The 15,312-nt window shown below is 38.7% G+C and overlaps 1 protein-coding gene across 1 annotated transcript in view; it reads right to left on the bottom strand.

Moving 5' to 3' along the window:
* Nucleotides 1-15,312, bottom strand: part of LOC150087054 (transcriptional regulator protein Pur-beta-like) — a 459,340-nt gene that overhangs the window by 111,635 nt on the left and 332,393 nt on the right. The window contains exon 4 of the mRNA XM_090372917.1: nt 8,354-8,472. Within this exon, the coding sequence (XP_090229043.1) occupies nt 8,354-8,472 (119 nt within the window). The remainder of the gene's footprint in view (nt 1-8,353; nt 8,473-15,312) is intronic.

Below are 15,312 nucleotides of genomic sequence, written 5' to 3'. Positions count from 1 at the left end.
ATTCAGTTTGAATCAGTGCACAGCAGAAACAAAGCAAAAACAATCTCCATCTGCTCCCCAATTAGTGGAGCTAAGAGAATGGAGGATGTTGATGCCTTTAGTGCATTTTGTCCATAATTAGTGAATTTGCTCAAGGAAGGTCAACCATTTCTTTCATATAATGCATGATTGAAATTTCTGATTTAACTGGAATATTCTTTCAGTCAAATTTGAGTTCCAGTTCTGAATCTAAATCCACTGACTAATGCCCACTTTCCAAGGTAATTGAAATCAGCATTGCAATTATCTTTCTATTACCCACATGTTGCATTCAGTACCCGAAAATATTGAATTCATCAACACAAAGAGCATGTAAACCAGTGATGGGGTTGTCTTATGATAATAAAAGTAAAAAGTGTAGAGACCAACTTGAAAAATTGTATTCAATAATAAGAAGCTATTTCTTTGTTTCCAAGCAATATAAGCCAAAAACAAACTCTCCACACTGTATGCGCTTTTTCATTTATTCTTATTCTTTTTTTGCATGTTAGCAGATGAAATGGATTGGTTCCAACATTTAAAGGAAAAAAATGTCATTACACTTAAGCATACATGCTATGATCTCAGACCATATCCATTAACATGGATAGCAGAACATGATACAGCCATAGGGGATGCCTTATGTGTGGTCACTGCAAAGAGCATGAGGAGATAAAATGCAAACTTGGCCTTCTGATGGAATTATATGAAGGCTTCCAGAATAGGGTTGATGACCTTGAAGGTTTAAAAGAGAGAAACAAACAAAGACACAGCTGCCAAGCTCATGCTCCAGCATCAGACAACACAAATACATCCTTGACAACAGAAACCTTTGGTCCAACTTGGAAGTAGCAATAGTTGTTGATTCAATTATCAGTGAAATGGGAAATATATGTGGGCAGAATAGTACCAGAATATAGCTTCCAGAGTTAAAGTAGATGATATTGTAGAGCAGTTATCTTCTAAGTGCACAAAAGGTAATACTATTGTATATGTTGATACATATTATATAAGGGACTGAGGATTTAATTAATGAGTACAGAACAATGTTAAGGGCGCTGACTCTATTTAAAAGTTACAGCTGACAGTTACAGACTCCGCAAAAACGATAAGTGTTTGCCTTTTATTTACATGATTGTTGTTTTATATTGTACTTAATACGTAGTCATATAATTATAGTTACGCTGGTTATTTTTTATTTTAATTTAGATAAAGAGTTTTTGTGGATTTTACTTACGATAGGTAAAACCGTTATTTTTGTTCGATTTTTGTAGCCATTGTTTTTGTATATAGGGAATTCAAAGTTTTTGAAGGGAATTCAAATTTTTTAATTGAGGTAGCTCTAACGCATAATTATATAGTAATACGCTTCACTGTTTCTATTTCATAGTTTCTATTCAAATACTACTGACATTTAATTTATTGATTTTATTAATTTAAACTACCATGCCCCGAACTAGAGCAGCAAAGCAACGGGCACAAAGTGGCAGGAGTGTTGTGACTCGGGGGAGAACTGAGGGGGGCGATTCTCCAACGCGTCACAGCCTAAAAAAATGTGCAACTTGTGAAATGTTTGCCGAACTCTCTGGAACGGAACATGATATTGCCATGGGGGATGTCTTTGTGTGTGCGCGATGTAAGGAGTGTAAGGAAATCAGGCGACAACTCAGCGTTGTTATGGGCCTATATGAGAGTTTGAAGGACAGGGTGGATGCCCTCGAAGGAAATAAATTGAGGGGCCCATCAAGCTCTCAGCTGCCCACATCAACGCCAGAGCTTGCACTTGGTCATCACGCAACACAGCGGCAACCCCCAAGGCAGAATGCGCTGGTCCCACAGGAACTATTAGTTGTTGGTGACTCTATTGTCAGGGAAACGGGGAACATGCTATGTAAAAAGGATAGGTGGAACAGGACCAGGGTATGTCTGCCAGGGGCAAAGGTTGATGACGTTGTAGAGCGGATATCATCTTTCAAGGGCACAAAAGGTGATATAGTTGTACACGTTGGCACTAATGATATTAAGAGTAGGAGACCGGCAGAATTACTCAACAAGTACAGGTCACTGTTGAAAAAAAGCTGAGAATTAGGGTTGAATTTGAAAGTGTCTGCAATTCTGCCCAGACACGATAGGAGGGAGTATATGATGAGAGCCTTGTCGATCAATTCGGCCCTGGAAAGATTGTGCAGGGCTCAAGGGGTAGAATTTTTTTCAGCCTGGACTGTACTTGTTAACAGGAGAGATTGCTTCTACAGGGATGGGATACACTTAAATAGAAAGGGTGCAAGAATATTTGCTGATGCTATCGAGGCAGTGTTAGGTGGGTCGGAAAACTGCTAGCTTGGGGGGATACAAAGACTAATAGTTTAACAGTAACCGCAGGCAGAGGTGAAGGTGATTCTTGCACAACTTCTATTAGAATAAGAAGCGACCTGGAGCGAGGGGTGTTGGGGGTTTCAGGGACGGATGGCAGTCATCCTGGAATAGTTGGGTATATGGGATGTGTTAGGGTAACAAGGAATAGGCATAGGAGCATGTATGCTTGCATGTATACCAATGCTAGAAGTATAGTAAATAAATTTGATGAATTTGAAGTGTTGGTCAAGACATCAAAGGCGGATATTGTTGGGATAGCAGAGACGTGGTGTCACAAAGATATAAGGAATGCAGAACTGGAATTTGGGGAGTACAATGTGTACAGAAAGGATAGACAGGACAGAAAGGGAGGAGGTGTTATGCTGTTAATTAAGAAAAACATAAAATCAAAAGAAGTGCATCCAGTTGATATAGATGGACAGTGCACTGTTGAGTCAGTTTGGTGTGACATAAGCACTGCAAAAGCAAAAATAAGAGTAGGAGTGTGTTATAGGCCTAATGACTCGAATGAGTACAATGAACAATTGTACAGAGAAATAGAGTGGGCCAGTAAATCAGAATGTCTTATAATGGGGGATTTTAACTTCCCAGATATTGACTGGAACTTGTGGATTGGTCACTCGCACACTAGTCAGACTTTTGTGGATTTATTGGATGATTGTTTTCTGCAGCAGCATGTTCGAGAGGCAACCAGAGAAAGTAATACTCTTGATCTGGTTATCAGCAGTGATCATTCGTGTATTAAGAATTTGCAGATAAAGGAACCACTAGGTGGCAGTGATCACAGTGTGCTGAAGTGGGATTTACTCAAAGAGGTAACTACCGTCAGGGGTAAAGGAAAGGGTTTTTGCTTCCGTAAAGGGGAGTACAGTGGTCTCAGACAGTTTTTAAATTCTGTACAGTGGGATCGACTGACGATGTTACAAACAGTAAATTCTAAGTGGGAAGCATTCAAGGAATTAATCGTGGAAGCTACTAGACTTTTCATACCGATGAAGAAATATTGTTCAAGGTTTAGGCCTAAATGGTTATCAAATGAACTAATGAGACTCGTGACAGAGAAGAAAAATGCATGGGATGCATATAAATTATCAGGCGACGCAGAAGCCTGTAGCAGATATAAGCTAGTCTGTAATCAGGTCACAAAGGAGGTTCGGCAGGCAAAGGCGGATTACGAGAAATCTTTGGCAAAAGATGCTAAGAAAAACAGCAAGGATTTCTTTACTTATATAAACTCTAAAAGGAAGGGGCTGAATATGATTGGTCCACTTGACATCGATGGTTCGACTGTTGATGATCCTGCTCAGATAGCAAACAAACTGAATGAGTATTTTGCATCTACATTCACACGTGAGGAATCATTACAGTTTGAAAATGGAAGAAGGTTATCAAATTGTAGCAGTGTGCTTAATGATTTTGTAATAACTGAGAGCAAAGTGGAGGAGAAATTGTTGAAGTTAAACATAAGAAAGGCACCTGGGGCGGATGGGATCTATCCAGTTATATTAAAGGAGGCGGCAAAGCAACTAAGCAAACCCTTAGCCATAATTATGAGAGCATCCTTGGATTCAGGGGAGGTTCCCACGGACTGGAGATGTGCAAATGTATCCCCAATTCACAAAGGAGGTTCGAAGGGTGACATGAATAATTACAGACCAGTTAGTTTAACTTCTGTTCCGGGTAAAATAATGGAGTCACTGGTTAAAGATGCATTGCAGGATCATCTAGACAAGACTGCAGCAATAATTCAGACACAGCATGGGTTTGTTAAGGGAAAGTCTTGTCTGACAAATTTGATTGGTTATTATGATGTGGTCACAAAGGAACTGGATGCAAAAAATAATTTTGATATCATATACTTGGATTTCAGGAAAGCTTTTGACACTGTTGCGCATGGAAGACTACTGTACAAATTGGAACAGAATGGTATTAAGGGTAAGTTGCTACAATGGATAAAAGGATGGTTAAGTGGGAGAAGACAGAGGGTGGTAATCAATGGGTGCTGCTCTTCGTGGACTAATGTTATTAGTGGAGTCCCACAGGGTTCGGTGTTGGGTCCACTTTTGTTTTGTATATTTATCAATGATATTGATGAAGGTATATCAGGCTTAATGTCGAAGTTTGCAGATGACACGAAGGTTGGCAGGGTTGTTAATGACAGTAATGGCAGTGTGCTACTGCAACAGGATCTAGATAATTTGGGCAGATGGGCTAAGAAGTGGCAACTGAAGTTTAACCTTGACAAATGCAAAGTACTGCATATGGGTAGAAGTAACCCCAGAGAAACGTACCAACTGTGTGGTACTACACTTAAGGTGGTAGAAAATGAAAAAGACCTGGGAGTAATTGTGCAGTCAGATATGAAGTTTTCTGAGCAATACAGACAGACTGCCAGGGCAGGTCATGGGGTTTTGTCAATGATATATAGGAATTTTGCTAGCAGGGAAAAAGGAGATGATTATCCCTCTGTATAAGGCAATGGTCAGGCCATGCCTTGAGTACTGCGTACAGGTCTGGAGGCCTCTTTTTAGGAAGGATGTAGATTTGCTTGAGCGTGTACAGAGAAGAGCAACACGATTGGTGAGGGGAATGAAGGGATCCTCTTACGAAGAGAGTCTTAAGTTCTGCAAATTGCAGTGGCTGGAGACTAGGCACCTGCGCGGTGATCTGATTGAGGTCTATAAGGCCTTGAATGGGTTGAGCAAGCTGAATTCTGATGGGATCCTCCCACTTGTTCAGAATACGAACCTACGGGGACATAAGTTCAAATTAAGAAAGATAGATGTAGAATAGATGTGCGGAAATTTGCCTTTAGCCAGCGGGTGGTTAATTGCTGGAACAAACTTCCATCTGTCGTTGTGGAAGTTGATAGGTTAAATAAATTTAAGGAGGAACTGGACAGGCAATTGGAGGGTATGGTGTGATTTTTTTTTTTTTTTTTTTTTGGCTGATGCTGCATAAGCTCCTACACTTGCTTTCTTGCATCAAGTGCCACTACTACTACTACTACTTAAGTGCACAAAAGGTAATACTATTGTATATGTTGATACATATTATATAAGGGACTGAGGATTTAATTAATGAGTACAGAACAATGTTAAGAAAAGGTTGAAAGGAAGGACTGAAACTGAATGTGTCTGCAATCCAGCCAAGCATAATAGGAGGGAGTACACAATGAGAGCCTTGTCAATCAGTCTGGTCCTGGAGTGACTGTGCACAATTCATAGGGTTATAATTTTTCTTAGCATGGTCTGTGAATGTTACCAGGACAGATGGTTTCTATAGGGATGGGAAACACTTAAATAGGAGGGGGGTACAAGAATATTTGCTGACTGATACTATCAAAGCAGTGTTAGGTGGGTCAGAGAAGTGCTAGCCTGGGAAACTACACATACTAATACATTAACAGTAGCTGCAGGCAGAGGTGAAAGTGATTTTTGCACTGCTTCTATTAGAACATGCAGCAGCTGTAAAGCAAGTTGTTGTGGATTTCAATTCCTGCTGGGGTTCATTGGAACAAGCAAATACTGTTTAGGGTAACTAAGAGTAAACACAGCTGCAAGTATACTTCTATGTACACTAATGCCAGGAGCAAAGTAAATAAATTTGATGAATTTGAAGTATTCATCAAATTGTAAAATACAGACTGAGAGGTTATCTGAAGTATGGTGTAACTAAGATATAAGGGATTAGAATTTGACTATGGGGAGTACAATGTGTGCAGGAGATACAGGATGGGAGGGGGAATTATGCTCTCAGTTTATTTCACATAAAATCTAAGGCGGCGAATTCAGGGAACATGGGTTGTCAGTGCAGTTTGGTGTAACATAAAGCATAGGGAAAACAAAAATGAAGGTAGGAATGTGTTACACACTAATGACTGTGATGAGCATAACAAACTAGTGTACAGATGTATAGAGTAGGCCAGTAAATCAGAATGTCTTATAATGTGGAACTTTACCTTTCCAGATAGTAACTGGACGTTGTGAGTTGGTTACTCACATAGTAGCAAGACTTCTGTGGATTTATTGGATGATTGTTTCCTAGACCACCACATTAGAGAGACAAAATGAGAAAGCAATACTCTTGATCTGATTATCAGCAGCGATTCTTTGCATATAAAGAATCTGCATATAAAAGAACTAATAGGTGGTAGTGATCACAGTGTATACATGTGAGATTTACTTAAAGATGCAACTACCATTAAAGGTAAAGAGAAGGGATTTGGCTTTCATAAGTGTGACTATATTGGTCTCAAACAGCTTTTAAATTCTATACAGTGGAACCAACTGATAATGATACCAACAGCAAATTATAATGGGAAGCATTCAGGGAAGTAACTGTAAAAGCTACTAGATTTTTCATACCAGTTAAAAAATACTTTTCAAGGATTAGACCTAAATAGATGTCAGATGAACTGATGAGACTTGTGACAGGGAATCAAAATGGGATGCATATAAAATATCTGGTTATACAGATGCCTACAGCAGATATAAACAAAATCTGCAATCAAATCACAAAGGAGATTAGGCAACCTAAGGCAGACTATGAGACGTCTCTGAAAAAGAAGACAAAGAAAAGTAGCAAAGAATTCTTTACTTATGTAAACAGTAGAAGAAAAGTGATGAATCATATTAGTCCACTAGATACGGATGGATTAATTGTTGATGAACTATATCAGTTTTCTGAAAACTGAATACATATTTTTCATTTATATTTACCCACAAGAAATTTTTTGGGATAGGGATGCCATAAGTGAATTAAATTCTGGCAGGGAGCTGAATGATTTCGTGATAACTAAGAGGAAAATGTAGACAATTAGTTGGCACTAAACAAAAAAAAAAAAAGGAAACTGTGCAGGATGCGATTTATCCAGTTATATTAAAGGAGGCAGCAAAAGAGGTAAGCAAACCTTTAGCCTTGATTATGAAAACATTCCTGCAACCAGGAGAGGTCCTACTGGATACATTTGAACATCAGATGTTCAAATGTATTCTCAATTCCAAATTGGGAATCAAAGGGTGACATAAGTAATGACAGACCTATTAGTTTGACTACTGTTCCTGGGAAAATAATGGAGTCACTGGTTAAAGAAGTACTGCAGGACCATCTAGAAAGGAATGCAGTTAGCTGCAGTCACAGCATGGGTTTGTATAGGGGCATCTTATCTGACCAATCTGATTGGTTACTATGACACAGTGGCGTCTCCGTAGCCAGGTGGGAAGGAGCAGCAGTGCGTACCACACGCTTCTTGATTAGACCGGGGTTCGAGCCCGTCACCACCAAATATGGAGGATGCGGAAAGGTCAAGGAATGACCACCGCATATTCCGGAGCAATATGGCCTTAGTTGCTAATGCTCCTAAAAAAAAACCAAACAAACAAACAAAAACTATGACACAGTAAAAAAGAAAATGGTGCAAAAAATTATTTTGACATCATATACATTTTGACATTATTATAAATTATTAGACTTCAGGAAAGCTTTTAATACTGCTGCACATAAAAGACTGCTATACAAATAGAAGCAGTGTGGCATTAAGGGCAAGTTACCATGCATAAAGGGATGATGATGAGGGACTATGGATAAAGGCAAGTTACCACGAATAAAGGGATGGTTGAGTAGAAGAAGATAATCTGGTTATTAACGGACACTATTCTTTGTGGACTAATGTTATTAGTGGAATCCCCTCCCCCCCAGCTTTCTATATTTATTATAGAAAGCTGGGGGGAGTCTATATTTAATGATATTTATGAAAGTATATTAGGCTTAATGTCTAAGTTTGCAGATGATACAAAGGTTGGCAGGGTAGCTAATTACAGTAATACAAGTATGCTACTGCAACATATTGTCACAAAAGAAGTTTTGAGACAATGTGTTCAGGGAAGAAAAAGGTATTTTATAATTGAAAGAAAGGGGAAAGGAATAAATGTTATAAATTAACATCATCAGTACAAACCCTTAAAAACCTCCCTCTAGAATTTTCTTTCAGGTCCAGATAATAGCGTCGATTATCTTTTACCATAACTTCACTTTTTAGTTTTCCATCCTCTGGAAGGTTGTCAGGGTTTGGTGGACCTGCATTGAAAATTATTATAATCTGCAATTAAGTTTAAAATTAGAAATAAAAACAAAAATAATGAAGTAATAACAATGTCAATAAACTGACTATATTAATTTATGGTTTACAGAAAGTTCAGTAGTTAAAAGACATTAATAAAAATGGGAACCTAAAATTGCAGAACTTACCTCCTGACTCTGTTAGGTTAGCATTAGTATTACTAGAGGCATATGATGCAAGGAAGTGAAAAAAGAAAAAGGAAGAAAGGTTGTTAATGAAGAATTAAAAGGAAATGAACTATTAAATTCGAATCGCAATGAGATAAGTGTACTAAACTCTATGCTCATCGCATAAAATCTTAAAATTGAACCAAGAGCTCAAAAAGGAACATTCATAATCATCAGCAGTTGGTTCTATCTCACAAAATGAAGAGAGGCGTTACATGGTCTACTGCTTGTTCCCATGATGAAACTCAATTTTATACTTGAACTTCATGTTCCTTAATGTTCTGGCATGTATTATTCTATTTTTGTCAGGATGATTGTTTAATTTAACTTGTAATTCAGTTATGCAATCTCTTATGGAGTACTGGTTACTGCTTACAGCAAAATTAAATCCATATTCCAGTATGGAAAGTTCATCATTGATAAATTCTTTAGATGAGAGATTTATTTTTGACACAGGGTGGTGGATTTTACACATCTTTAGTAAGGGCATTTCATTTTCTCTTGTGTCTGTTGGAGATAGTGTAATGTGATGCATATATACAACATTGGTTGTGACGTTACAACCAATATCGTACAGACTCCACTCTTTGAAATTTAGCTATCTTCTATAGAAGACAATATTCTTATCCCTCCCAACTCCACGGTTAAACTTTTTACCCATTATGTAGATGACATACTCATCATTTCAAAGAAGCAAACTGTTGATTCTGTTTCACATACTAGAAATAGAACATAACAGTATAAACTTAAATTTAAGGATTATAAAATACAATAACCATTTGAATACTTGCATTTATAGGAAACACACACAGGCCAGTTTCTACATTTTTATCCACTTCACCCATATACAGCAGACTCTCAATTTAACGAGATCGCATTAACCGAGACACTTCGACTCCAAATTTAAAAAAAAAAAAAAAAAATCAACCAAAAATCATAAAATTCAAGTAATAACTAGAATAGGTATAAACAGATGTTTTGCAATTCGCAAATAAGCGGCATTATAAGTCGTCATTGGGAGACTTGCAACTCCCGCTATCTTCACACCCACAGCTAAAAAAAAACAAAAAGACACCAAATGTTTAGTTTGTTTGTTGTGTTCCGCTGCGCTGCTAAAGGAGAAATTTTGTTTTGTTATTTACATCAGGGATGTCAGAATTTTTTTTTATAGTAGCTATTGTTTTTTTTGTTTGCTTGTTTGTTTGTTTGTTTTGTTTAGAAATCATGAAAATGATGGGCAAATGCAAGAGTTGTGCTTTCAATTAAACAAAAACTTGAAATTATTCAAAAGTTTGAAAATGATGCATCCAATGTTGGTGACCAAACCATACGCAACCTTGTAAAAAATAAAGGGAAGCTATTAGATTTAAAATCGACATCGTAAAATGTAAATGCGTGTCCAATACACACTACTCGTTTATTGGCCATGTGAGTAGTGTGTGGTAAGTTTTTTCGCTTTTTATCTATCGCCATATTTTTTATGTAAGTTGCTGGAGCATTTTTTGATACAGTAAGTCCGGCCTTATGTTATTTATCTTTTTTTTTATGTGACTGAAGATTTCACCATAACGTAAAAACCCACAGAATTCCAGCTATTGGCATTATTGCAATAAGATCAAGTTTACTACCTGTTTATAATGAATTACACTAACAAAAAAGCCCAGTAACCTGGGAACTGCAAGTTCTTTTTATTGTTTTATGGCAAGAGACCTCTAGAAATGTGTTTTAGTAAAATGTAAGCTCGCATGGGTGTAATAGCTATTATGTTGACGGGGCTATTATGTTGACGAGGCTACTAGAGACGGTCGTTTTCAAAGCCGCTAAGTGGACTTTTCTTATTTATTGATTTGAAATTATTGTTTTTCTAAAACTTTTGATTTAAATTTAGTAGTATAACATTATTTTGTGATTTTCTGATTAATTTGGTGTATTTATTCTTTACTCGGCCTTGTAATTGCATAAAAGTATCGGTAAAGGTTTCCACGTGTTTCAACTCCGCTAACCGTTCGTAATTTTCCCGCCTTTGTGATACGATATACCGTACTAGATAGCGTTAGTTGAACTTCGTTAGCAGTTAAATTGTACGTTTAAATAAATACATATAACGACTTAGATTACAAACGTAATATAATTAATTTTATTTAACATAATTAATTATACATATAACCACTTGGATTACGTAACATAAATAATTAGTAAAAACAAATAATTAATACATAACTTGATACGAAAGTTATATAAAGGGATTCCGCAGATAACACTCGTTACTGAAACGTAAATATTCCGTAGATAACACTCGTTACTGAAACATAAATATAGCGTTATAACTGTGTTTGGATACAAGTTTAGGATTTAATTTTGTACAGAAATTGAAATTTTATTGAAAGTAAATCTAAATCATGACTCAAACCAGGGCAGCAAAGCAAAGGGCTCAAGCTAATGGGAATGCTGTGGCCCAGGGGAGAACTGAGGGGGGCAGTTGTCCTCTGAATCACAGCCTTGTAAGATGCACTATTTGCTTGATGTTTGCGGAGCAGTCAAGTATGGGACATGATACTGCCATGGGGGATGTCTTTGTGTGTGTGCGATGCAAGGAGTGTAAGGAGATAAGGCGACAACTCAGCGTTGTTATGGGCCTATATGAGAGCTTGAAGGATAGGGTGGATGCCCTCGAAGGATTACAAGTGAGGGGCCCATCAAGCTCTCAGCTGCCCACACCAATGCCAGAGCTTGCACTTGGTCATCGCGGAACACAGCGGCAACCCCCAAGGCAGAATGCGCTGGTCCCAAAGGAACTAGTAGTTGTTGGTGACTCTATTGTCAGGGAAACGGGAAACATGCTTTGTAAAAAGGATAGGTGGAATAGGACCAGGGTATGTCTGCCAGGGGCAAAAGTTGATGACGTTGTAGAGCGGATATCATCTTTTAAGGGCACAAAAGGTGATATAGTTGTACACGTTGGCACTAATGACATTAAGAGTAGGAGACCGGTGGAATTACTTGACAAGTACAGGTCACTGATGAAAAAAAGCCGTGAATTAGGGTTGAAATTGAAAGTGTCTGCAATTCTGCCCAGACACGATAGGAGGGAGTATATGATGAGAGCCCTGTCAATCAATTCGGCCCTGGAAAGATTGTGCAGGGCTCAAGGGGTAAAATTTTTTTCAGCCTGGTCTGTACTTGTTAACAGGAGAGACTGCTTCTACAGGGATGGGATACACTTAAATAGAAAGGGTGCAAGAATGTTTGCTGATGCTATCGAGGCAATGTTAGGTGGGTCGGAAAACTGCTAGATTGGGGGGATACAAGGACTAATAGATTAACAGTAGCCACTGGCAGAGGTGAAAGTGATTCTTGCACTGCTTCTATTGGAATGAGCCGCAGCCTGGAAAATAAGATGCAGGATATTTCAGAGACTGCTGGGAATCATTGGGGTACAAGTAAACACATGGGTTGTGTTAGGGTAGCTAAGAAAAAGAACAGGTGCATATATACTTGTGTGTACACCAATGCTAGGAGTTTAGTAAATAAATTTGATGAATTTGAGGTATTGCTCAAAACATCAAAGGCAGATATTGTGGGGATTTCAGAGACGTGGTGTCACACAGATATAAGAAATGCAGAACTGGAATTTGGGGAGTACAATGTCTACAGAAAGGATAGACAGGATAGGAAGGGAGGAGGGGTTATGCTATTAGTTAAAAAACACATAAAATCCAAGGAAGTGAAGCCAGTCGACATCGCTGGACAGTGCAGTGTCGAGTCAGTTTGGTGTGACATAAGCATTGGGAGATCAAAATTGAGAGTAGGAGTGTGCTATAGGCCTAATGACTCTGATGAGTATAATAAGAAACTGTTCGGAGAAATAGAGTGGGCCAGTAAATCAGAGAGTCTTATAATGGGGGATTTTAATTTCCCAGATATTGACTGGAATTTGGGGGCTGGTCACTCACACAGTAGCAAGGCTTTTGTGGATTTATTGGATGATTGTTTTCTACATCAGCATGTTCGGGAGGCAACTAGAGGGAGTAATACTCTTGATTTGATTATCAGTAGTGATTCTTCATGCATTAAGAATCTGCAGATAAATGAACCACTTGGTGGCAGTGATCACAGTGTGCTGAAGTGGGAGTTACTCAAAGAGGTAACTACCATTAGGGGTAAAGGGAAGGGGTATTGCTTTCGTAAAGGCGACTACAATGGACTGAGACAGTATTTAAATTCTATACAGTGGGATCAACTGATGATATTGCCAACAGCAAATTCAAAATGGGAAGCATTCAAAGAACTTATCGTGGAAGCTACTAGGCTTTACATACCAACTAAGAAATATTGTTCAAGGTTTAGGCCTAAATGGTTGTCAGATGAACTAATGAGGCATATGGCAGAGAAGAAAAATGCATGGGATACATACAAATTAACACGTGACACGGACGCCTATGATAGATACAAGTTGATATGCAACCAAGTTACAAAGGAGGTTAGGCAGGCGAAGGCAGATTACGAGAAATCCTTGGCAAGGGATGCAAAGAAAAACAGCAAAGAGTTCTTTACTTATGTAAACTCTAGAAGGAAGGGGATGAATCAGATTGGTCCACTTGAGATCGATGGGTCAACTGTTGATGACCCTGCTCAGGTAGCTAACAAACTAAATGAATATTTTGCATCGACATTCACACATGAGGAGATATTCAGCGAGGGGAATGCCAGAGGTGTATTCAACTCTAGCAGTAAGCTAGAGAATCTTGTAATAACTGAGAGCAAAGTGGAGGAGAAATTGTTGAAGATAAACACAAGAAAGGCACCTGGGGTGGATGGGATCTATCCAGTTATATTAAAGGAGGCAGCAAAGGAGGTAAGCAAACCCTTAGCCATAATTATGAGAGCTTCCTTGGACTCAGGGGAGGTACCCATTGACTGGAGATGTGCAAATGTGACCCCAATTCACAAAGGGGGATCAAAGGCTGACACAAGTAATTATAGACCTGTGAGTTTAACTTCTGTTCCCGGAAAATTAATGGAGGCACTGGTGAAAGAAGCACTGCAGGATCATCTAGACAAGACTTCAGTTATAGCTAGGACACAGCATGGTTTTGTTAAGGGGAAGTCTTGCCTGACCAATTTGATTGGATACTATGATGCAGTCACAAAAGAACTGGATGCAGGGAATAACTTTGATATTATATACTTGGATCTTAGAAAGGCTTTTGATACTGTTGCACATGGAAGACTGCTGCACAAATTGGAGCAATGTGGCATTGGAGGCAAGTTGCTGCTATGGATAAAGGGGTGGTTGAGGGGGAGAAGACAGAGAGTGGTAATCAATGGACACTGCTCATCGTGGACTAATGTTATTAGTGGAGTCCCTCAGGGTTCAGTATTGGGGCCTTTATTGTTTTCTGTATTTATAAATGATATTGATGATGGTATATCAGGCTTAATGTCCAAGTTTGCAGACGATACGAAGGTTGGCAGGGTTGTCAAGGACACTACTGACACTATGCTGCTGCAACAGGATTTGGAAAGGTTGAGCAGATGGGCTTCGAGGTGGCAAATGAAGTTTAACATTGACAAATGTAAAGTACTACATATGGGAAACAGCAACCCCAGAGCAACGTATCAACTCTGTGGTACTACACTGACAGTGGTAGAGAATGAAAGGGACCTGGGGGTGGTGGTGCAGGCAGATATGAAGTTCTCTGAGCAGTGCAGACGAGCTGCAAGAGTAGCTCATGGTGTATTGTCAATGATATATAGGAATTTTTCTAGCAGGGATAAGGAGGTGATTATTCCCTTGTATAAGGCAATGGTCAGGCCACACCTAGAGTACTGTATACAGGCCTGGAGGCCTCATTTCAGGAAGGATGTAGAGCTGCTGGAACGAGTACAGAGAAGGGCAACTAGATTGGTGAATGGGACAAAGGGGTTCTCTTACGAAGAAAGGCTTAAGTTTTGCAAATTACAGTGTCTGGAAACTAGGCACCAGCGGGGTGATCTGATAGAGGTGTACAAAGCCTTGAATGGTTTGAGCATGCTCAATGCTGATGGGATTCTTCCTCTAGCTCAGAAAAATCACCTGAGAGGGCATAAATTCAAATTGAGGAAAGACAGATGTAGGATAGATGTGCGGAAGTTTGCCTTTAGCCAGCGGGTGGTTGGTGGGTGGAACAGACTTCCATCCCTTGTCGTGGAAGTTGATAGCCTAAATAAGTTTAAGGCTCAGCTGGACAGGTATTTCGAACGAACAGAGGGGTGAAGTGGAAGTGGTTATTTTTATTTATTTATGTTACTTTTTTTTTTTTTTTTTTTTTTTTTGGCTGATGCTGCATAAGCTTGCTTTCTTGCATCAAATGCCTCTACTAATGCTAATGCTAATGCTAATAGTGAGTTTTCGCCTTAACCCTGTGAAGTTCTTTTCAGAAAATTTAATTTTGGCTGTTATCATGGTACCGACTAACAGAATAAGTGACAGCGCTACTAGTAAATCTACCAAGAAAAGGAAAGCGATCAATTTGGATTAGAAAATTAAAATAATAAGGATATATGAAAATGGCCAAACATTAACAAGTATCATGCAGAATTCAGATTTGTCAGTGGCAACGGCGAACACAATAATAAAGTAGAAACACA

This window comes from Mastigoproctus giganteus, chromosome 4 (assembly GCF_048544385.1).
Source record: "Mastigoproctus giganteus isolate SK-2022 chromosome 4, ASM4854438v1, whole genome shotgun sequence".
Taxonomy (NCBI): Eukaryota; Metazoa; Arthropoda; class Arachnida; order Uropygi; family Thelyphonidae; genus Mastigoproctus; species Mastigoproctus giganteus.
Note: the sequence above shows the minus strand (reverse complement) of the source record. Positions and strands in the feature narration are given on the sequence as shown.